General features: G+C 35.4%; 1 protein-coding gene across 1 annotated transcript in view; it reads left to right on the top strand.

Annotated features, from left to right (window-relative positions):
• The window catches only part of FUT8 (fucosyltransferase 8), a 112,123-nt gene that overhangs the window by 24,622 nt on the left and 62,638 nt on the right, over positions 1–24,863 (top strand). The window contains 2 exon segments of the mRNA XM_009647563.2: positions 972–1,065; positions 16,071–16,490. Of these exon segments, the coding sequence (XP_009645858.1) occupies positions 16,288–16,490 (203 nt within the window). The 5' untranslated portion in view covers positions 972–1,065; positions 16,071–16,287.

Here is a 24,863-nt window from a genome sequence, read left to right as displayed (position 1 = left end):
TTTGCAATGTAATTCTTTTAAAGGGCTATTCAATTTATTTGTGTTTTGTTTTCTCCATATCTCCAGATTTGTCATTTTTCCAGTTGCATTTAGGTAATTATCCTAATGACTTTTAATATTTTGATTAAAAGAAAATTACTTTTCTTTGCAAGGTTTCCTTAACATATTTATACTTTTATTAAACCATAATGTAGGTGAAAAAATATACATGAAAACTTTTGTAGTAATTTTATAAAAAAGTAGGGTTGTTAATAAATATTCCATCCTTTTTTTTTTAATTTATTTTCAAAGTTTTGACTTGTATTTTGAACAGGGAGTAATGCTTAGAAATGGGGAAACAATTACTTGATAAAACTGCTAGATGGCTAAATTACTTTAATTGATTATGCAGTTACATCTTGCATTCAAAATTTATAACATCTTTCAGCTGCAAATTTGATAGTATCTGTAAATAGTAATAAATTAAAATTCAAACATCATTTTGGGGTTGGCAAATACTAACAAGGGAAACTGGGGCCTGGTGAGACTGGCTTGTACAAGTTACTCACTAAATCAATACAGACCCTAAAGTATTCTTTGATTGCTAGATCACATTGTATCTAATCTAGGTATAATGAAAGATGGTAGTTAAAAATACTCTGATTAAATAAGTAATTGATCTTTGTGGAAAATCCATAATTATTTAAATAAAAAGTAGAAAATATGATATTTTAAGATGAAGAATTAGGTTCTTTCTCAAAAAAAATGATATTTTAAGATGAAGAATTAGGTTCTTTCTCAAAAAAAATGATATTTTAAGATGAAGAATTAGGTTCTTTCTCAAAAAAAATGATATTTTAAGATGAAGAATTAGGTTCTTTCTCAATGTTGTGATACAAAGGCAAATCAAAAGGAAGATGTTCTTATAGAATGTGAAACACTTTTGTTTGAATGTGAAACTAAAGGGACCTTCTTTTTTTTTTTTTAAACAGGTATTAATTTCACTGGCTGCTGGTCTAGTGGAATTACTTGTTAATGGCCAAGCTCATGATGCAGTTGTGTTTATTTCCTGCTGTTATGGAGAAGGTAAGCTGTTCTTCAGATGTATTATGAAGTTATGATATTTAAAAATTTATTGCTCTTTATGTGAAAGGTAGTATACATTGTACATTTACATGCTACGCATTCTAGAAATTATTTTTTTCACACCAAAAACTATAAAAAATGCTGACTAAATTAAATTCCTGAGGAGTTCTGTTATTTCACGGAATCACAGAATATCTGACTTTGGAAAGTATCTCTAGATATCTTCTAGTCCAACCCTGCTGCTCAAAGTAGGGTTAATGGGAGCAGGTTGCTCAGGTCTGTGTCCAGTCTCCAGGGGTGGAGAATTCACTACGCTGCTCAGCCTGTTCTGGTGTTTGACCACTGTGACAGTAAAATGTATATTCTTAGGCTTAAATGGAATTTCATGTTTCAGTTTGTGCCCATTAAATAGAATAGAATACTTTAGTTGGAAGAGACCTACAACGATCATCTAGTCCAACTGCCTGACCAGTTCAGGGCTGACCAAGTTAAAGCATGATATTGAGGGCATTGTCCAAATACCTCTCAAGCACTGACAGGCTTGGGGCATTGACCACCTCTCCAGGAAGCCCGTTCCAGTGTTTGACCACCCTCTCGGTAAAAAAATGATTCCTAATGTCCAGTCCAAACCTCCCCTGGTGCAGCTTTGAACCATTCCCACGTATCCTATAGCTGGATACCAGGGAGAGAAGAGCTCAGCACCTCTCTCTCCACATCCTCTCCTCAGGAAGCTATAGAGAGCAATGAGGTCACCCCTCAGCCTCATTCTCTCCTAACTAGACAAGCCCAAAGTCCTTAGCTGCTCCTCACAGGTCATTCCTTCCAGCCCCATCACTAGGTTTGTTGCCCTCCTCTGGACACATTCCAGAACCTCCACATCCTTCTTAAATTGTGGCACCCAGAACTGCACACAGTACTCAAGGTGAGACCACACCAATGCTGAATACAGCAGCATAATCACCTCTTTTGCCCGGCTGGTTATACTGTGTTTGATGCACCCCAGGATGTGTTTTGCCCTCCTGGCTGCCAGGGCACACTGCTGACTTACTGAGCACGCTGTTGACCAGCACCCCCAGATCCCTTTCTGCAGGCTGCTCTCCAGCCCCTCCTGTCCTAATTTATACTTGGGCTCAGCATTACTCTGTCCGAGGTGCAGAATCCAGCATTTTGACTTGTTAAGTTTCATCCCATTAATCATTGCCCAGTGCTCCAGTCTGTCTAGATCCCTCTGCAAGGCCTCTTGTCCCTCAAGAGAGTCAACAGCAAGTCCCAATTTGGTATCATCAGCAAGCTTGCTTAATGGTGCATCCAGACCGTTGATAAATGTATTGGACAAAACTGGCCCTAGAATTGAACCCCGAGGAATACCGCTGGTGACCTGCTGCCAGCCAGAGGTAGCCCCATTCACTACTACCCTTTGAGCTCCGCCCTTCAGCCACTTCTTCACCCAGCGCACAGTGAACCCGCTCATCCCACAGCTGGACAACTTGTCCAGAAGGATGCTGTGAGGGACAGGATCAAAAGCCTTACTAAAATCCAGGAAAACTGCATCCACTGCTTTCCCTTCATCCACCAGGCAGGTGACCTTATCATGGAAGGATATCGAATTAGTTAAACAGGACTTCCCTTTTGTGAGCCCGTGTTGACTGTGCTTGATGATTGCATTATTCTTTCAAAGCCTTTCAGTAGCAATCAGTATAATCTTCTCCATAATTTTTCCAGCAACCAAGGTAAGACTAGCAGATTTGTAGTTCCCTGGGTCTTCCCTTCTTGTATATTGGAATAACATTGACAAGTTTCCTGTCAGCGGGGACCTTCCCAGGCTCCCAAGATCTTTGGTAGATGATCGAGAGGTGTCCTGCTATAACATCCGCTAGCTCCTTCAGTGTTGTCTCTATTACTGGCTCTTGAACTGTCACTGGGCAGCACTGACAAGTCTTGCTCTGTCTTCTTTACTTCTGCCCATTAGGTATTTTTATATATTGAGAGAGAGAGAGAGATATAAATTGATATAAGATATACAGGATATATATCCTGCCCGGGCTTTCTCTTCTCTTGGCTGAACAATCCCAGTGCTCTTAAGCTCTCCTCACATGGCTCGTTCTCCAGTCCAGTAATCATCATTGTCACCCTTTGCTGCATTTGCTCCAGTATGACCATGTGATATACTAAAACCAAAGAACTTCATCTAATGTGACATGGTGTATAAAATAAGCTATCATGGGAATTTTTAATAGTGAACTAAAAACCAAGTAGCTAGCAATTTTCTTGTAGTCTTATTTTTCTAGATATTATTTTGGATCAATCTTCTCTCTCTTTTACTTTCTACTTAGTAAAATATTTTTAATCAATTATTTGTATTTTCTATGAACAGATTTTTTGGGCAGAGGAAACATTTGCAGTAACATCTCCTGAATGATATGAAACTTCCTAAGTTTTTTCTTTATGGAGGCCATTTAGACCTCTGGTAGATAAAAATCCAGGAAGTTTTTAAGATTATTTTGTTTGTTTGCTTTAAACTTACTTTAACTGTGATGGGCTGATGGAATATGACACTAATTGAGGTCACTATACAAGATGCTGTGTAAATACTAAAGTAAAAAGCACGTTCATGTTTTAAGGGCAATCTAGGTAACAAAGGGATACATAGAAGAGAATGAGGAGATACTAAAGCATTTTTAACAGTGTAATATTTAGTCATGGTATTCAAAACATTGCTTTCTAATTGCTATTAGACAGAACTTTTCAAGGGAGTAAGATAAGTAGGTAGAAAGATTTAGTCAGTTTGTTGTCAGCTCAAGAGAATCTCATAGGTGTTTGTAGAAGAAGGAGTACTTGTGGTCAGTGCAGGACAGGAGAAGCATTAAAGAGTATGTCCCCTGCCAACATCAGTAAATACTTAAAGGAGCTAGGTAATGAGTAGTATAGTGAAGAACCTTAAGTATTACAAAATGATCTTGCTTATGGCATGGGGAGCTAGAACTTCATAGGGAGCCTACAGAGGTGTTCAAAGACCTGAGGTTATAAAGGTATAATATGAACCCAGAAGTATATACTTGATGGTTTCTGTCGAGTGTAAATGAGAGAAGCATGGACAGATATCAGTACCGAGAAAAATACATTAATCTGGTTGCAATTGATTGAAGACCTAGATAATGTTTGTTGCTTTGAACAGCAAGGAGATCATGTACAGGAATATAATAAAGTATAAAATAGTATTAAAAATACTGTTGGGGTGAAAGAATTAAGACCTTGTTCAGTCATATTACCAAGATTATTATTCTGGATAACAACTCGGATGCTTGTAGTAGTTAGAGATCGCTGATGGAGGAGGAGGCTTATAGGAAAGAAGTGTATGCATTCCTTAGTTACTTTCCTATAATGTTCTGATTGAACATAGACTTGCAAGGAAGATGGGAAGTTACACCTACTGTTCTCTCAGCTTCCGTTTGTCTGCTACGCACATTCTTAAGACCTTCAAAAAAGCAGTAGCAACCTCAGTTTGGCAACTTCCATCATGTCTTCACGGATCATGAATCATTTTAGGGGATTTATTGCTGCTACTTGGCTTGCAAATACAGCAGCTCTGGAGCTGTCAATCAGCTCTCAGTTTATAATTTATGTATGTTCATCTTTTATTGTTGACTTTATTTTGGTTGCATCAGTAATCACTATCTATGGCTGTAGGATAAAACTAGTTATACAGAGCAACTACCTCTGTTTGAAGCTGCAAGCAATCTGTAAATATTGACTTCCTAAAAGATGATGAAATTTAGGACAACAAGATTGCTTACTGGACATTTCGAATATTTATATATTTCTTCATCTGCCTTCCTTTCTGAAGGTGTTTTCATTCCAAAATTCTTCAAAATTGTTTTTGGCTATAAAATTTTATGCAGTTAAATTGAAAAAAGTCTCTGTGTTGGTCAGCTGAGCCTTTTAGACTTCAGACACCAGGACTTCAGAAATAATACCAGGATCCTTTAAGGTTTATTTTTTCTCTGCTTTGAATTTCTTGTCTGTATTACAGTATGTATTCTGCTAATGCTTCTAAATTAATTTTAAGACAACTCTTCTCAAGTTGATAACCTTGCTTTTAGTCTCTAGCTTTAATTCCTCAACCGATAATTTACCTTCTTCCTAAGCTCTGTAAGTCTGAAAAGTCATCAGACTTTCACACTCAGTGGCAGGATCTCTCGAACCAAATTTCAGGAAGGATAAATCACATTACATCTTTCTCCTAAGTTTGCTCTTGTTGGTTACGATTTTGTTTTCTAACCAAATTAAACGAGTGGGCCTGTAGTTTTCACATAGTTAAGGAAGTCACTTAGTAACATCTCTTCCTGCCAGGGAGTTTTCTGTGGTGGAGATCCAAAATTATAGTATTTGAAGGCTTCAGTATTGAATAAACCTGCACTTGCAATAAAATTGAAAAGGGTGGTGAATTCCATTAAGAAAATGTTTAATTAGAGAATAATCTGCTGATAGTATCAGAGAAGCAGATCATATTCATTTATGTAAAATTATAAGGGAGTAAATGAACAGAAAATCACCCAAATTGCTCAGAGCAATCCATACAGATACAAAATCAGGCTTTTACAGGAACAGTAGTAAAGTGGATGCAGGAGTAAATGGTAAGCAAGTCTCATGATTACATTTATTTAAGTCTTGTGATACATCTGAATAGAAATTGACAAGAAAAAAGAAGTGAATTTGTACAATAATTAAGTATACATATGGAATACCACAAAAATTTATGTCCTTGCTCCAGAAAAAGCAGGGAATTGTAGTTTTTATGGATAGAAAAATAAAACTATATAACAGTGAAATTGGATAGAAGACTAAAGGAACTTCATTTTGGATGCTTTTAGAATACAAACATTAATACATGTCCTGTGAATGTGTTTCTGTTCTCTGGTTGAAGAAAGTATATATAATTTGTATATTAATGAAGGTAATTAAAAAGTAATGGATGAATGAAATGCTTTCTAAGTTGCTTCCAGTCAATGTTCTAAAAAGTTTGGAACTAAATTGGATAAAGTCTCTTGGGATTAGTATAGACAAATGCTAGAATTAAAAATAATTACCAGCCCTGGCTTGATCCCAGTAGTATGCAAAGCATGGAGACACATTTTGAAAGAAATAACAAAGTAGAGCTAGATGAAAATGGCAAATGAGATAAATGGTACCATAGGTTTGCCAATGATTGTTTGTTCTGGATTATTCTAGGTTTACTTATTAACTGTTTTCATGAGGGAAAGTAAATTTCCTAACAAAACATAGTTTGGGAGAAATTCTGTATCTGAACTTCCATTCAGCATTTTCTTGGCACATAGAAAATTATATATTGAGTTAGAGAAAATGTGGATAAAAAGTACAATCATTCATTGGAAAAGGAAGTAGCTGAAGGGATGAAGTGACAGTGACTTGTGCTGCAGGGAAGAGTATTAGACTGGAGGAGAGATACTATCAGTGCAGTAGATTACATCTGTTATTCATCTTGGGTATTTTCAGTAGTGACAATGTCACAAAAAGATAATGGGTTGTAATGAAATTTAGGTCACAGAGGAGTGTTGTGATGGGGATCAGAAAAATGTGCAAGAATAATTTTTTACTTGGGATACTGGAGTGGTAGAGTGTGATAAAGAATAATAACATTAAAAGGTTTAAAAATAAGAATTTCTGTATATTAAGATGGGAGCTTATCAACTTGAAGAGATACAGGTGCAAGAAGATTTGAAGGTATTATGTCCTTCCAAAATGGTTGCTGACTGCCAGAGTAATGTGGTCATGAAAAAGACAAATCCAGTCCTAGGATATATCACAGAAAGCAGGTCCAAGAGAGAAAAGCAATCATTTGTTTCATACAAGACAGCGGCAACATCTCATGTGTTATGTATACAATTCTGATTCCTGATGTTCTGAAAAGACTTAATTGGAATGGGAGCTGGTACAGGATGTGGAGAATTTGTAAGCCTCGTGCAATGAGGTGCTTGCAAACTAGCTTGTAAGACTCAAACTAATATAGAAGTCTGAGAAGGAATATGGCTGCTTTCTATAGATACACCACTGGGTACAGAACAGGGCAGTAACTGAGCTCTCTAAACTGAATTTATACTAGTGCAAGAAAACACAAGTATAAATTAGGAAAACATAAATTTAATTTGGAAATAAGAAAAGGAGTTTAAGCATTGGAAGAGTGAGATTTTAAACAGCATTCCAATAATGGGGAGAAGAAAGCCATTTTTTATTTTAGGTGGAACTTAAAGAGGTTTCTATGACATGGTTACTTGAAACACTATGACATAGGATTTGACTGAGGAAATCTTGCCTATTTGACCTAGTTCAGATTATGGAGATGTTGTTTCATTAATCAAACAATATGTAAGCCTCGTAAAAGATGCATTGCATACACCATGAATGATACTTGCAACATTTGCTTATTTGTATCAAATGTTACAGAGTCATTCAAGTATTATTTTTGTCCTTTGATCCTTAGTTGTATTTTTATATCCTAAAAAGATTATTTCTTTAGTCTCTAACCCTTTGTCAGAGGCTGTATCATCGTATCATTGTTACATAGGAACTGGAATCAGAAAGTTGTTTGATTGTTTGTTTTAAACTTTTCAGTTAAAATACTTTTCAGTTTCATATTGTGAAAAAGAAATTCTACATAACGTACATGCCATTAAATATAATGCTCTATATATTAGCTATAGTGATGTATGAGTTTTGCTTAATGAGTAATTTTTTTCTTTTAAATTTACATATGGTACACTTCTTTTTGGTTTTTTTGAGTGAATCTAGGTCAGTAGGTGTTTGAGCCAAAGGTAGACTTGCTTGAAACTATACATTGCTAAGAAAAAGTGTAATGCTATTCTGGGGCCATAATTCTGAATAGCAAGCAAAAATACGTAAGAAGAAAATCTCCACTCCATCACTGAACTTGTTATTGAAAGCATCTTGGGAACAGTAAGTTAATATGGACCTTATTTAAGTCATGGGAGATGTCCTATCATTTGAAATGAAACTTGAATAGCCCAATACCATATAATTTGTAAATACCTTTTAAAGCATTAAAGTAACCAGAAGGCATTATGGAAGCGAGATGAGGAAAGATAATATATATTTATTTTTTCGTTGATTATCATTTTTGCTATAGCAAAATAACTTTGACACGGATGTACATTATTTATCCTGATGATGGAGTTACACTTCAGTCTCTTTTTATATTATTATAATTTTAATTAAGTTACTGTTTCCTTTAGTAGTTTTGTAAACACTGCATTGCATTTCATTGAAGCAATGGTTTTTAACCAAACTTTCCCTGTTAATTGGACAACAAAACATTTTCATATACTTACAATCAATTGTGGCTTACATGTGTAGTATGCACAATTTGATTTCCTGATTAAGGCATTGAAGCAGACTCTTATTTTTATGTAAAATTTCTGTCTTCTCTTTAATGGAGTCTAAATAAATTTGTGACACTAACCACATTTTCTGTGCTATGCATTTAGCAGTAAATAAATTTTAATTTGACTTCCTTCCTCACAGTATTATTTTCCATTCAACTGCTGCATTAACAATTGTGTATTCCTAACGATTTATAATAGTGAGTACTTATCAGAACTTTTTTGCTTCATTAAATGATATTGCATATTTTGTATTGACTTTTTATAATAGAGCTACAGGATTAAATTAAACCTGAAAAATAACTTACTGTAGGTGACACTTTGCTTTCAATTTAGCATTTACTTTTAACATTACTTTGTTCTTATCCTATACAACTCTTTCCTGATATTGGTTTGATTTATTTAGTAGCTGAAACAGGAGTTTGAAATAAAAAATCCATTTATAAAGAGTGACAGAGAACTCCAACATTTAAGTACAAAAAGCCTTGATGTTAATTACCACCAGTATGTATTTGTTTCTCATTATTTTGAGAAGATTTCATTGCTGGCTGTAGTCTCTTCACCTTTTGTCTATTATGGAACCAGGAGACCCTTTGCATTCACATGTGGAAGATTTTCCACAGTTTATCTAAGTCCAAACAGCTTTATTTCATGACAGCCAGAAGCTGTGTCTTTACAAGTCTACGTTCAAGAATCCCTGAAGATTACCAGTTTCACTGTGGCATCTCAAGGCCCATGCTGATGCTGGCATTAAAGCTTCTTTTGCCAGTATACTGTCATATGATGCTCCTCCTACTGAGCTTTGTCTTTCAGTCCATGCCTAGCACCTACATCAGTGCTGTGACAAGGATTTCTGTGGATGGTAGCCAGCTGGGTTCTTTATGAATGGGAGATTATTTCCCTGAGATAGCAGATTGAAACCCTTTTAAGTGGGTGTAGTAATGAAATTTAAAAAGAAAATTAGCTTGAAAGATTGCTATAGATGTAATTCCAAGAGCTGTTGGGGAGAATAGAAGAATAAATTCTTTTTCACCCCAAGCACCCAGGGTAAGCCCTTTCAAAGAGATAAAAGAGATATCATTCCATTATTTTAGAAGGTGATCTTATAAGAATGTAGTCAACCTTTCTCGGGATCCCCTAGAAGGGAGACAAGAACTGATCTAAAATTGCAAGGAAGAAAATGCAAATTATCTAACTGTCTGTATACTGTGTTTTGATGTGCTTATGCACTGGAAAATGCAAGGGATTCTGTACGAGTAAATCCAATCAAATGTAAGGCAAGAAATCATGGTAAATCTCAGGGGATAACAAGTAAATTAAAATACATGGCTTCCTCTGGTAAAAGAAATGTGACACACTGTTCTTAGATAAAGGATCTTCACTATATGATAACATAATTTAATAGTAACACTAATTGTTATTTAGGTACTTCCCTGTTTTGTGCTTAATAAGATATCTTTATTGGTATTGCTTTCCCACACCTTTTAAGGTTGATGGGCTCTTACTTCAATATTCAGTATCAGACTGTGTTAATTGCCATGTATGTTATGATTCATCTCGGGTTTGAATTACTGGGTTTGTAGGCTGCTGCTGTGTTTTCTCGAACTTCAGGCTCATACTTTCAGTCTTGGCAGTCCTGAGGTTAGTTTACAGTATGGAAACTCAGAAACAGCTATATAAAATAAGAGGGATAAATATTGACATTACACCTTGACTTCCTGTCAGGCAGATATCTATCACAGAATCATTTGGTTGGAAAAGACCTTTAAGATCATTGAGTCCAACCATACCTGTCCACTACTAAACCATGTCTCTAAGCACCTCCAGGGATGGGAACTCAACCATTTCCCTGGGCAGCCGATTCAAGTACCTGATAACTCTAATATCCAATCTAAACCTGCCCTGGAGCAACTTGAGGCCATTTCCTCTCATCCTATTGCTTGTTATTTGGGAGAAGAGACCAACACCCACCTCACTACACCCTCCTTTCAGGTAGTTATAGAGGGCGATAAGGTCTCCCCTCAGCCTCCTCTTCTCCAGGCTAAAAAACTCTGGTTCTCTCAGCTGATCCTCATAAGTCTTGTGCTACAGACCCCTCACCAACTTCATTGCTCTTTTTTGGACACACTCCAGTGCCTCAGTGTCTCTCTTGTAGCGAGGTGCCCAAAACTGAACCCATTATTTAAGGTGTGGCCTAACCAGTGCGGAGTACAGGGGGAAGATGACTTCTGTGGTCCTGATGGCCACGCTATTCCTGATACAACCCAGGATGCCGTTGGCCCTCTTGTCCACCTGTGTACGCTGCTGGCTCATATTCAGTCAACGCCTGATCCCTCTCTGCCAAACAGCTTTCCAGCCACTCATCCCCAAGCCTGTAGCATTGCATGGGGTTGTTGTGACCAAAGTACAGGACCCAGCTCTTGGCCTTGTTGATCCTCATACAATTGGCATTTGGCCCATCAATCCAGCCTGTCCATGTCCCTCTGTAGAGCCTTCCTACCCTCAAGCAGATCAACACTTCCACCCAGCTTAGTGTCACCTGCAAACTTACTGAGGGTGCGCTCAATTCCCTTGTTCAGGTCATTGATAAAGATGTTAAACAGAACTGGCCCCAATACTGAGCCCTGGGGAACACCACTTGTGACTGGCCACCACCTGGATTTGACTCTGTTGACCACCACTCTTTGGGCCAGGCCATCCAGCCAGCTTTTTTACCCAGCAAAGAGTATGCTTGTCCAGGCCATGGGTTGCCAGTTTCTCAAGCAGAATGCTGTGGGAAGTAGTGTCAAAGGCTTTAATAAAGTCAGGTACACTACACAGCCTTTCCTTCATCCATATGTTCTATGTCCATGTGTGGAGGTCTTTCAGAAACCTGATATAAGCTGTAGAAGTTGAAGTTTTAAAAAACTGATCAGTTTTCCTTTTTGTTTCCCTATTTGCTCTTTTATTTCTACCACTCTTTTATTTATTATAATTTAAGTTACTTAAAGTTCTTGTGTGGACTTTGAAATGCTGAAATACTTTGACATTTTGCATTCCCAGAACAGTATGAAATTGAAGAAGAAATGTAAAAGCCACATTACAGTATGAAGCCAATAGTTAAAAGTAATTAGAACTCATGTATAATTAGATATACTGCTTTTTGAGATATATGCTGACTGTTTAATGTTAGTTCAGAATGCTCTTCTTATTCAGATAGTTTGGCATCTTTGTTCTGTATTTAACTGTACTGTGATCTTAGAACAATGACATCATCAGAGATTCATAGGAATTCATTAAAACATGCTATCTTTTGCATATTATATAAAATGTTTATGAGTAGTTTCAGAACTCTATGTTCTTTAAAATATTAAGTCCATTGATTGTTTTAAACATAATTTTATTTATTTTCAGGAAATAAAAACAGGTTTACTATTAAAGGAAGTTAAAGTGTCAGTACATTAAAGTCACTTGTGTAAAAGCAATGTGAAGGTGCTACAAGAACAATGTACTTGAAAATAATCACTGTACACCATCAATTGCTCGAGATGTCCAGTGATGTAAATAAAAATGGAACTGTTTTTTTCTCCTTCATATACACTTGAAAATCTTATAAGCTCTGGGGAGCTAGAAGTACTTGACCAATCTTATCCTCAGAACACAGACAAGTACCTGAAGAAGCTACTGTTCCATTTTCTTCCTCAAAAAGCTTGTCTGATATTTCTCTGCATGAGTTTCTATTTATCCTTTTTAACTAAACACTCAGGAAATTACTTTTTTATTAATAATGAGTTCTAAAATTTGTTTTTATAAAGTAAATGTAATATAGCCCTTTTGAAATGTGGTCGTCTTGTGTTTGATAATGCAAGACCTTTAATAACATTTAAAATATTGTTTATTTAACATTTTAAATATTGTTGTAAAAGTTGTCACACCGTATCAGTTCAAAGGCTTATCTAGCCTGACATATCTCTGAGATTGGCTAACAGTGGATGCCTAGGGAATACTGCAAGAACCAGAATACTATGGTGATACTACCCTGTTATATTCTCTAGTTTCCAACAATATGTGGCTTGGGATTCAGAGAGTATTGGGTGGTATCTATGCGGGTAGACCTTGAAGTGGTCTAATGGCATGTGAAATCTAAGCTTTTAACACCTACGGTGTTTGATCAAAATGAATTTCATGCTGGAATTGTGCCTCTTGAGAAATACCTTCTTTTGTTTTGAATCTATTCAAACCAGAAAGTTTTACTCATTTTCCTCTTGTACTAGAAGTAACAATGAACAATTATACCCTGGTTACTTTCTTATACCATTAACGATTTTTATAGATTTGCCACGTTACTTCCTCGGTTGTCCTTTCTAGTAATCTGTTTAGCCACTATTTGTTACTGAAGGCCATTGTCTCTCTCTGCTAATTCTTGTAACACTTTTCTGTATCATTTCTATTTCTACCATGTCTTTTTGAGTTGGTTGAATCAGAATGATATGAAATAATGAAAGTCTGTTTTTATGCAGTGACTGTTTTTATGCAGTGACATAATGATAATGATTTCTGCTGAGTTTTTTTGGGATGTAGTTCTTGGGTTTGGGGGGGAGAATTCTTTGTTTATTAGTTTTATTTATTTAGTTTATTAGTTTTAAACCTGTGAGGACTTCGTTGCTTTTTGGCCAATGCTGAGCTGGTATTTTACAGAATTGCCTATTACAGCTAAAGTCCATTTCTGAGGGATAATGATTCAAAGGTCATCTATTCACAACTCTACACACTGATATAAACTGATTTTTCATCTTTCATTTTATGTCTTCATTAGAGAGTGTCTTGATGTCCTTCAGTTCGTTGCTGTCAGCTTTTCTACTGTATGTGCAGAATTTGTTACCTCATTTTCCACCTTGTTTTCCAAACCACTTATGAATATATTAAACTCTATGAACTCTACCATGAGTCCCAGTGAGGTCCCTGATCATTCTTTCTGCTTAGAAACTGATTGCCTGGTCTTACTGTAAGCTTCTTCTGCTTTAATAGAGTGGTGACTCATATGATGAACTTTCTTCTTCCATGCAGCTTAGTTTCTTTGAAACATTTTGAGGACCTTGTTGAATGCCATTTGGAAATCCACATTGACTGGATCAACTGTGTAACAGTTAGAACTGGTTCTCTCTTTCCTGGCTGTTCGTTTACATCTTCAAAAGAACTTTCAGAAATGTGTGAGGCACTATTTCTCTTTCCAGAAGCCATGTTAGTACACTTTTACTTGGATTACATTCATCCTTATGTCTGCACTCTATTTGCCATCCTATTATTAATTCTGCCAGTTTGCCTGACATGAATGTTGCTTTTTATTCCTGGCATGTAGTTGCAGGGATCCCACTTTAATGTTTTCATTTTCCATTCCTTTGCTACAGGATGATTATAAGTGAGAGGTTACATGCTACTATTAATAATTAAACTATTGCATTCTTGAACTTCTTTAGAACTGTTGGAAGAATATGTATTCCTGATGGCTTGTCATATTAATTTGTGGATTTGTTTGATTTGTTCTACTAACACTTTTTGAAACAGATCAACACTCTCTTACAAAGAAGGTACCTGATTTTGTGAGCCTACTTAAGCTCCTGTATTGTGAACAGATTGAAAAAAAACCAATTATTTTCCTTGCAAAGTACTCTAAACCATTCTTATGTACTCTGATCATTTATTGACCTTAAAATCTCTAGTAAGCTGTAATTGGATAAAAGGTTTAGTATTAATTTTTATGTCCTTAACATACCAGAATTTACAGTCTTATCTATCTAATAATTTGATCATGATTGTAACTTTTTAAAAAGATACTTTTTCTGCTAATTATAATAGTCACCTTTACCTGCTGTTTTAATTAAGGACATGATATCTTTCTAGGTGGCATGGAGTCCATGTCTCTTTTAAAACAGTTCCTCTTCTTGAAATTAATCACAGCTGTAGTGAAATTTTCACTTTGTTGCTCCTAGGAGGAGATCATATCTGAATATATTATGCAGACTGTTATAAAGTGGTCATCCAGCAGAAACTTTTGATCTAAGACCTGCAAACTGCTTATGATTAAGTCAAGAGTTTTCCATAGTAGCTTTTCTCTTAAGCAGTAATTTTATGATGTCTTGTAGCATCTGTTTATTCTCATCACAATTCCCAGCATAATATTTACCCAATCAGTAGAGGAACATTTGAAGTCTCCTATTATTTTTTTCTTTCCTCTGACTTCATAGACCTTCTGATTTCACTTAGCATGTTGCAGCCAGAGTCAACCATTTTCTGGGTGATTGATACTATAGATGTAAGAATCCACTTTCCCACTTAAACTTCAGTCCATCAGGGTTCTGTAGTAATAATTTCTGCAGGTAACTAGGCTTGCCTTGCTTATAGAAACATTCCTCCACTGGTTGGGCATGGCCTATTGTGTTTCATATATGGGTACTTTTTCCTTGTGCTGTGATCTGTAAAGATTCTTGAAGAAACCACTATCTTCGTGAAGGCAGTCCCACGCTTTTGCCAAGCTAAAGCAAAAGCTGTATAAAGCTTCCTTAGAGGTCTGTAGAAAATGACATGTGGGATTCTGACATTCTTTCAAAGCTGACATTCTTTCAAAAACTGATCTGCTTATAACTCACCTTGTCACAGGTACATTAGATGGAAAAGCCTGAGAGATGTACTCTCATTATTCGTTCATTAGTCATATTCAGTTTTCAAATAGTTTATCTTGTGTACCATCTTTCTTGTTTTAAGTGGAATGTTTCTGTGCCTCTCAAAAATATACAAACAATAACCCTTCTGTAAAATACTAGAGATTTTTTTTTCTGCATTTTTAATGCTATGTAAGATTATTTTTATCTGGAAGTGTGTGCTCCAGGCATATCTCTGTGATTGGGTGAGTTTGGAAGTTACTGCAAGTTGGGAAGCCTTTTCTCTGAACTTGAAATGAGTTGGAACAGAATAAGAAACCTAAATTAAATGAAAAAGAAGTTAAGGTGAAAGAAGGATTAAACAGAGAAGAATAATTTGGTAGAAGGTGGGTGTGGATAGCATCTCAGAGGAAATATGGTAGATTTACAGATTGAGAATTGGAAATACAGATTATTTTGGATATTGAGTATAAATGGCATATATATATGCCTTTTAAAAAAGCGAGAAATGTTACATTGCAGAGAAAGAGGAGAAGTAGTACTTTAGAAGACTTTGGACATGTCTTACAGTCATTGAATAATGTTTTGCCAAGTAGAAGAGGAGTTGAGGTGATTTTGCATTTTTTTAAATGGTGCAGTGTTTTTAGATGAGAGAAGGTATTACCTTCAGAGCATTGTTTTGTGAAATGACATACAAATTGGTAAGTATAAGAAAGCAGCATTTTTTTTCTGGCCATTGCAAACCCAGAATTAATTGCATATTATTTGTGTGGTTCATTCTTGAGCTCAGCATATTTATTGTAGAAAGTTAGTCTTTTTATCCTTGACAGAAAGTAGTGACACTGTCTATGATCATTCCTGAATGTTAATGACAATACATTTAGCTTAATTGCAATCCAATATATTGTTGTATATCAGAATTATAATTTCAGTTTTTTTATTCTTTTCACAGAATATAAGACAAGAATGATGAGATATTAATGCTTTCTAGCCCCATAAGGATCTTCTCTAAGGAGCTGCAGTAAGATAAACACTGAAAAAAAAATTTCTCCGGTACAATGTGGTGAAGCAGAGGAACCGAGATTGTCCGCTTTTGCACAGGCTAAGGACTTAAAATGTTTGTTATTTTGTGAGCAGAAGCAGTTCTGGACTGAATTGAACTTCTGAAAATGCGGCCATGGACTGGTTCCTGGCGTTGGATTATGCTTATCCTCTTTGCTTGGGGAACTTTACTCTTTTATATTGGTGGACACCTGGTACGAGACAGCGAGCATCCAGATCACTCTAGTCGCGAATTATCCAAGATACTTGCTAAACTTGAACGTTTAAAGCAACAAAATGAAGACTTAAGGCGGATGGCAGAATCTCTCAGGTAGGATCTAAAAGTAATTAAAACTTTCCAGAAAAAAGGTATATGAAATATCAAAAATTAAATTGAAAAAGTTTGGTTTTTTGTAAAATCATGTTTAACATTTAACAGTAGAGAGAATTGTTTTAATTAGTGTTATAACTAACTGAAAATTTATTGCAAAAACCTTTAAACAAATAATGTACATTTAGTTTTAGTCTAATGTAGTTATTATTTAATGGTGTCCAAGTGTTGCTGTCATAATAACAGAGGTCTGTAGGTGATTAACTCCTTGCTGCCAACTTCAAACAAGTGCAGTTATTATGATGTTCAAACCAATTAAAACAGCTAGTGACTTTTCTACACTGCAGTGGCTGGAAGAGCTTGTTTTAAAAGTGCTGAAAATATTTGTACAGCTTTTGAAGATGAATGTGAACTTGCTGAAGATGAGCTGCAGTAGACTGCTACATTATATGAAATCTTTTAACTAAATTTTTTTTTCTTTGCCTTGCTGCTAAACTTCTAGCAATACTTGTAAAATAGTAGTATTATCTCCATTTTTATAATTATTTGTTACATTATAGACTGGTAGCATTACAATTTAAAGTGTTTTCTTTCCCCTTTTCAGGCAGCCTATAATATAGACTTCTGGTGTCTCCTTTCCCAAGAACTTGCAAGGGAGACCTCTTAGGCAGGATGAGGTGCCAGAGTCAGATTGGACGTATAAACACACAAAACCTAAAAGTCCTGATGGATTGTGGGGACAGGTGTAGAGGCTTTGTATGTTTTAGGAAGCTAGAGAAGAGCAAAGCTCAATATAAGATTTTACAGAATGGGAGGGTGATGTTTATTTTTAAAAATCTCTAAGTGAGCTGAATTCACTTATTGTCTCTTTCACAAGCACGTAATCACAAGCACCAGGACATGTGTGTACAAGTCGTCTGACCAGAAATCACCTGTGTAGAACATGGAGAGCAAGGGGCACTGGCAGTTGAGTCTTCATCATGTCTCTTGGGTGGTTCTTGCTTGGCAATGAGAAACTGATTTTGGACTTCCCTTTTAATACCGTTTAGGACCAGATGCCATTTTGGATCTTCTACCTCACTATTTTGCTTCATAAGTCATAGGAAAAATTACTGAATTGCACAAATCTCTTTGTTTTCCTTACTAGGGTGTTTTACGGTTCTAGTCCTGTTCTTGTTACCTTATCTTTAGGTAAGTTTGTTTCTCCCCTTGATTTGAATGAAATCACGCATATGGACTCTGTAGCAGTGAAATGAATACATTTCCTCTTCACCCTGTTCTAATGTTTCTTCTGGTCCATTCTCTCTCTTTCATGCATAGCCAGGGCTATTTGATCTGGTAGGCTGTGTAGACTTCCCTACCTTACTGAAATTTCTTTCCGTTGCACTCTGTTCCTGGTTTCTGGAATGCATTGTAGATATGGCTGCATGCTGATGAGACTTCTTAGCTTAGGCTCAGCGTTCTGAAATACAAATGTCTTAATTTTGAACGTGTCAGCCCTGAAGAAGTGCCTAGGCATTCATGTGGTGCTGCACAGAGGTGAAGAAATGTTGCTGACGCAAGAGCCCTCTACACTAAGCATAGAAAATCTTCACCTTGAGAAATATGGCCAGGGACAGCTGAGTTGGCTGTAGTTTTCTAAACTAAATTTATTCATATATGATAACAAATACATTGGCAAAAAGTTTAATATATTTTTGTTGACAAAATGGTGTAATGTAGACTATGCTGTTATGAAGAAACTTAAGCAAGATCTATTTTTGAATGAATAAATTATCTTTAAATTCCTGTAATATTAGACAATAATAATCAACTTTAGTTTTCTTGCCTCGGAGGGGGAAATATTTGGCTTTGAATGTAAAGATTACCACCCTCCATGCTTTCACCCCCCCATGCTTGGCTGACTTGAATAAATGGCAATGTGATGTGTTGCACAGTCATTGAAATATGACCAGTTCAAATTACACAGTGACTAGAAGAGAGTATATGTTCTTTATTCCAACATTCCTTTGCTGTGCTTCAGTTAATTGCTACAAGTTTCTAGAATTAGATTAGGAGATCCAGAACTGTCTTAACTGGACTCTGTTCAGCTTCTTTTGTTGAATATGTTGCTGAAAAATATTTCTGACACACTTCCTCAAAGTGGTTGTGTGTGACCACGGGAGAATCAGAAACTCTTAAATGAGAAAGCCTAAAGTGACTTTAAATGCCAATTTGAACAGCAATGCATGTCCAGGTCCAGTAGTCAGTGCTGGCCAGAAATAAACCCAGTTGGGACTGGAAGATATTCAGGCATATTTTTTTGCTGGAAGTGATCTGACATTGGTGCACTAGATTTGAGGGAAGTGATGTATCACAATGTAGGGCCTTTTCATAATTTTTATTGAACAAAACATACAATACTAGTTTTGTAGAAACTTCACAAATAGGTTTAGGAAATATCCCGGTCAACATGCATCACTAAAGTATTAAATCATAAATGTGATAAAGAATTTCAGTATCTCATTTCTTTGTTTTCCAGATAGAACAAGTGGTGTTAAAAATAACTGTTAGCTTTAAAATGGTCCCATTTACTATTTAAAATAAGGCAGTAGCCAACAGTCCATGGATTCAGTATCTGTGTCCTGGAAGAGATATCTGCTGTTATGAACATATATTAGAGAAATAAAACACCTCTTAACTTCAGAAATTGAGTTAGAATTAGACAGAATGGATTAATTTTGCTTCAGTTAACATCTTAAAGTGAAGACATAACTTGTTTTGGGCTTTACTGATCAAAGGCAGAAAGGCTGGAACTATTATTTGAATATGATTTAACTGCTAGAAGTTTTGGTTTTGTACTGAAAACTAATTAGTGATATAGGCTGAGAAATCTGAGTGGCTAAGACAGCAGTCTTTATATCAGTGTAGCTCGTAAAGGTAAACCCTATTGCCAAGTTGGATTTTGTTACACTGAGGTGAAAACTTGTTTTTGCTGCCCTTCTCCACTAAAATTTTATATCTAGAGAACTAGAAGGTTTTTTTATTCCAGCAGAAAAGAAGCACTCCTTTTGCGGTGAAGATATAGAATATATTATGGCATGCAACAGGGTTAAGCTAATGCATGAATTTAAGCACATTTCAATAATACCTCTAGTTTGAGGTTTCTTTGGGAGGAGTTTAAGCAAGGCTAGAGTGCCTACCTGGAAAATTGTAACAATAAATAGGCATCTGATTAACTACACTAGTTAGTGTTTTGACATAATTAGATAAAACTTTTGGATGGTAAAAAGCTCCAAGTTAACAGAATTTATCTTAGTGGGCAAAGAAGCTTTGTGAACGGTAGAAAATTACCAGAATATCTAGCTGTGCCATTAATAATAGCTAGTTAGGGCAGGGAGGAAGGGACAGAAAGCAGGTATGGTTACAAGAATTCAGTAGCTTAATAAAAGTATAAGTTGTTGTAACAATTTCCATTTTGAAGTTAGAGAAAACCAGTATTTCATCTTCAATTACTTTGAGCCCTTAGTTATATGGTAAAATGCATTTCAATACAATACATTTGAATTGCCTAGCATTCTCCATTGTAATGGCTTCTTGTGACTTCTCTGACTTCCTTCTCTGATAAAAGCGTCAGTCCTCTGGGATGGTTGAAAATAGGAGCTGGGCTGTGCTTAGCTTCATCCAGCCATCCATGGAGACCAGCATACAACAAGAAGTGATCTTTCCACTCTGAGATTTGAATGTTCTTTTGCTGCCAATTCATGTAGCAGCTCCTCATCCCCAAAGACAACAACAACAAAAACAGAAAACCAAAACCATGCCTTATGAAACATACCTTATGTGCATGCAAAATTGACCATGCAAAAGTTGAGAAACATCCTATCTGTGACAAAGCTTTTATAAAATCTTCCTTAGCTCTTTTTTGCTGTATGATACTTAAATCATATTTGATTTTGTAATTTTTCTTCTGGTTGCTTCTTTTCATGCAGGATACATGAGGAGTAGAATTAAGGCTTTAGGGCAGTAAGAGGTCTGTTTGGGTTTTTTTGTTTGTTTGGTTTGGTTTTCTTGTTTGTTTGTTTGTTTTCCAACATCTGTATGTTTGATTTCACAAATTACATCACGTTCTTCTGATTTACCATTATTATTATGTTTTTAAATACTTGTAAATTACTACCCATATTGGTTAAGAATAGTTCATATTTTTGTAAAGATTTTTGGTGAGGTTATTTTGAGATACTTTTTTTTTTTTTAATACGTACTTTTGCAATAGTTCAAGCTGGAACAGTCACATCATTTTAAAAAAATGCCTGAAATAAAAATACTCCTTTAGGAACAGAGAACACTTTTGTGGTGCACTTCTGATGACTTGAAATGACTTCAGGCACCACTTCCTTTTTACAGTGCATTTGGAAAGCCTTAGGTGAGAAGTTACTGTAGTTTTTCTTTTGCCAGTGTGATGCTTTGTAAAAACATTACTTGGGGGCTATAAAGAGGCACAGATGTATATTAGTGATGCAGAAGATAAATGGATTTAAAGATGTTTTGTATTTCCTGAGTTTTAGAAATTATGAGCATGAATATTGTGTTATAATGAGATTTGGAGAGTTACAATAGTCCTTATGTGTTGATAAACAATAGTGCGTGAGCCAAACTGGGTTGATATTAGAAGCAACCTAGATCCCATTAGTGCAAATTAGTAATAAAACTGAGGGGTTTTATGGATTGTTATTTTACTATTCTATATGCAATAGACTTGGAAGAGCCCTTTCAAGAACATTTATTACAGATGTCATGGGTCTTGCGGCAAAAACCGAAATCTTTATTACAATTTTTGTAGTTATTTAAGGGAAACTTGATAGGGAATAATCATCAAATTGTATTACATAACGTTGTTTCATTGTTTGCCTATAATGTAGTTTTACCTGAACATTTTATTTACTTAATACGGTAATGATATGATTGCTACAGGCTTCCACTGTTGCATCTAGATGGTTTAAAGCTTTTAGGAGGAGAGCTTAAAATTACTACTTTTTTAATGTTTGATTTTCTTAAATGGAAACAGGAAAAAATGTTTGTATGCCTTCATCTGTGTCCTAGACTTACTTTTTTGCAATATATTAATGGTTCATAGCATTCATGTGCTCCTTTGTGTCTTCGTGGGTGATAGTTAAATTTTTATCTTTTACTGTATATCAGCGGTGTATCTCTTAGAAGATAAGCCTGGCAGTATAGGAACCAGTAATTTCAGAGTTCTCTTTAGGGAAATAGAGCATCTTGTTAAATATATTCATATTGTGTTCATATTACGAATACATCATATTCTGTATATACTTACTTCCTAGAATCTATTAAATATTATATTTTATAGAACCTATCTGAATAGAATCGTGTGTTATAAAGTAGAACAGGAATGGAAAAGGGCAAAATATAATCAAACAAATAAAACCAAACACCAGTATTTCTAGATGTTATAGTTCTGAGCGTAGCTTCAGAAGGAAGAGGTAGGATTTTAATTTTGAAAGAGCACTATAGTTGCTTTAATGTAGTTGGTGCTGAGGCTGGGTTAGAATCCAAACTCAGGATCAATTAATCATAAGCAAATCTATTAAAGTATTCTGTCAATTTCTCTGGGCAGTTGTTGGGCCCAGTAAGTCTGTAGTAAGCATTGGAAGGGACTTGGACACAAGAGTAGCTTTGGGTTGACAAAAATTTAAATACTATTTTAAAGTACTGTTTTCTATTACATGTATTTAAAGTGTCTCAAGTTTGAAGCTGAGGCTGTTGCACACGCCAATGTGGAAGGGAGGAAAATCATTGAATTATATGGTGTGCAACTCTGCTCTTTTTTTTTTTTTTTTTTTTTTTTTTTTTTTCCAATTCTGAATTAAGAGAAGAGACACATCTTCAGTGGATATAAATCAGCACTGAGTGGGGCTGTGCTGCTTTAAATTGATAAGGGATGCTGCTTGCACTTTATCTGCAGGTAACATTGAGTGTTTTCTTTCAGTTTTATTTACTGAGGAGGTTTTATCTTAGAAGGGTGAAGTGACATCTTAAATTCTTTTTGTTTGTTTGCGTGTGTTAGTGGTCATTAATAATTAAACATAATTTTCTTCTTGGTGGAAAAAAAAGTGAAAGAAGAAAAGCCAATCATAATGTGGCTTTAGTTAGTTATAAACCTTCCAGCTCCATACAAAGAACTCAGAAAGATATAAATGAAAGAATGAGAAAATATTTGAGTTTGAACTTATGAAATGTTATGTTTTTCATTTGCTGATACATTAGTGTAACATTTTAAATAACTTGTAAATAGGAAAAAAGGTTAGAATGTTTTTATGATTTTTTTGTTTGTTTGTTTTAAAAATTTTTAACAATTATTTTACACAGTTATCATAGAATCATAGAATGTTTTGGGTTGGAAGGGACCCCTAGAGGTCATCTAGTTATGGCAGTTCTTCCAGCTAGACTGAATGTCACTGCAATTAATTTTTGAGTGGTTATTTTTGCCTTCAGAGATTCAGATTAGAGATTGCTACTTTGCCGTTGCCCCTCTCTTACCTGAAGGTGATGAGAAAATGGCCTCAGTGATATGGATGATGTACACAGAATTCTTTTTTCTATCTTTAATTGTAGATGGATTACTAAACAAGGGACAAAGCAGAAACAGGTTATCACTATAATACAATATTTTTGATGTTTGAAGTTATATGGTAACATCTTTATTTGATATGAGTTCATTATGGAAAAGATCATTTGTATTTACTATAAAATGGTAGGAAACAGCAGGCAAAAATCACACGTAAGTATTGAGAAAAATAATTCAAACAAACCCACTATTTGGTGTATTATTACGGCTGCCCATGTAAGTAGATTATAATTTTGGTTTGTATTTATAACTTAATTTACAATGTTGTCATAGCAATAAGTGAAGGATATTCTTTTCTAGATGCTTGCTAACATGTTCTTTTATTGTTGATTAGAATCATCATAGTTTAGATAAACTACTTGAAATTCACTTCTCAAATTTTAAGGAGCACATCAGTTGTCAGGACTTACTTTGGTATGAAAACTTATGTATATGGTTTTTCAACAGGAATTCTTATTCATAAGTACGCATTATTCCTAGGATAATCTGTGCTAGAAGTTATCTGCATAGATGATGCCATGAGTATAGATAAGGATTTTATTTAAAACACTTCTCCCTCAAATGTTGCCTTATTTCCAACTCAGTTGATGTACTTGTAGAGGGCAGTTACAAGCAAGCTGTGCTGGTTGCAGAGAAGAACCTTTTCCTTAATTTTGAGACTGGATGAAAGTGAGGAAGACAGCAATTCCAAATCTGAGGTAACAGATGTAGAGACAAAACTGCAAAAAGAATAAGTTATATTAGTTTTATCCTAAATGATGTAATTTTAGAAGTCCAAACAACTAGCTTAGGAGAATGCCCCCACCGCCCCATCTTAGCTCTTTATATCTAGCAACCTAAGTATAGTAAAAATTTTTATTGCAGTATGCCAAAGAAACTTGAGTGTTAAATGGCACGTACTTTCCTTTTTTAAAAATCTTAATTATATCAAATGATCAGAATTATTGTGCTGCTTTCATATCACCCACAACCATCCTTCTGTAGGATTCTGTAGTTGCTACTTTAACAGACTTCCCTTGTGTTCAGAGGATGTGTGGGCTGTCCAAAGATTTCCTATGGTGATGGTTTTGTATCATTTTACCTTACTGTTCTTCACAAATTCTGCCTTTAGAGAATAAGACTTATACAAGATAAGCCATTCAATTTTTCCTGGTAATTTTGTGGTAAGTTGTCCTGTCAGCAATCCAAACTGTGGTACCAACTTAACAGATAACAAATACATTTCAACCTTGTGGTTTTAAACTAGTGCAAGAGCTGAAATATGTTTCAATATGCCTTTTAAAGGTTTGTTTGTAGTGTCTTGTACATGGCAATACAGTACCGTATCTCAGTTATATAATTCTGTGCATTTGTTGCAGAAACAAATTTACAAATGGATTGCACATACAGAGGGAGTATGTTTAGGGAGTGCACATCCTGAAGATTAGAATATTTTCCTCACTTCTGTCATGCTTGTTCCCTTTCTGATGCTCACATTAGATGTTTATTCCTTTCAAATGTTCCAGTGAAAATAGACTTTTCATCAGTTCCTAAATTTTTATTGGTATTCAATTATCCAGATCTGAGACACATTAAAGTTAATGACATCTCCGTAGGATCTTTAGAATGCTGTCCTTTCTGGTTTAGGGTGAAGATACTCCCTCTAACCATTACTTTCTCTATGCTAGAGGCATCTTTCATCTGGGAAGGGGTCTTCCCATATTGTACCTTGAAAGTCTGTGTGTGTGAAGAGAATATTCCTT

This window comes from Egretta garzetta, unplaced genomic scaffold (genome assembly GCF_000687185.1).
Source record: "Egretta garzetta isolate BGI_Z169 unplaced genomic scaffold, ASM68718v1 scaffold329, whole genome shotgun sequence".
Taxonomy (NCBI): Eukaryota; Metazoa; Chordata; class Aves; order Pelecaniformes; family Ardeidae; genus Egretta; species Egretta garzetta.
Note: the sequence above shows the minus strand (reverse complement) of the source record. Positions and strands in the feature narration are given on the sequence as shown.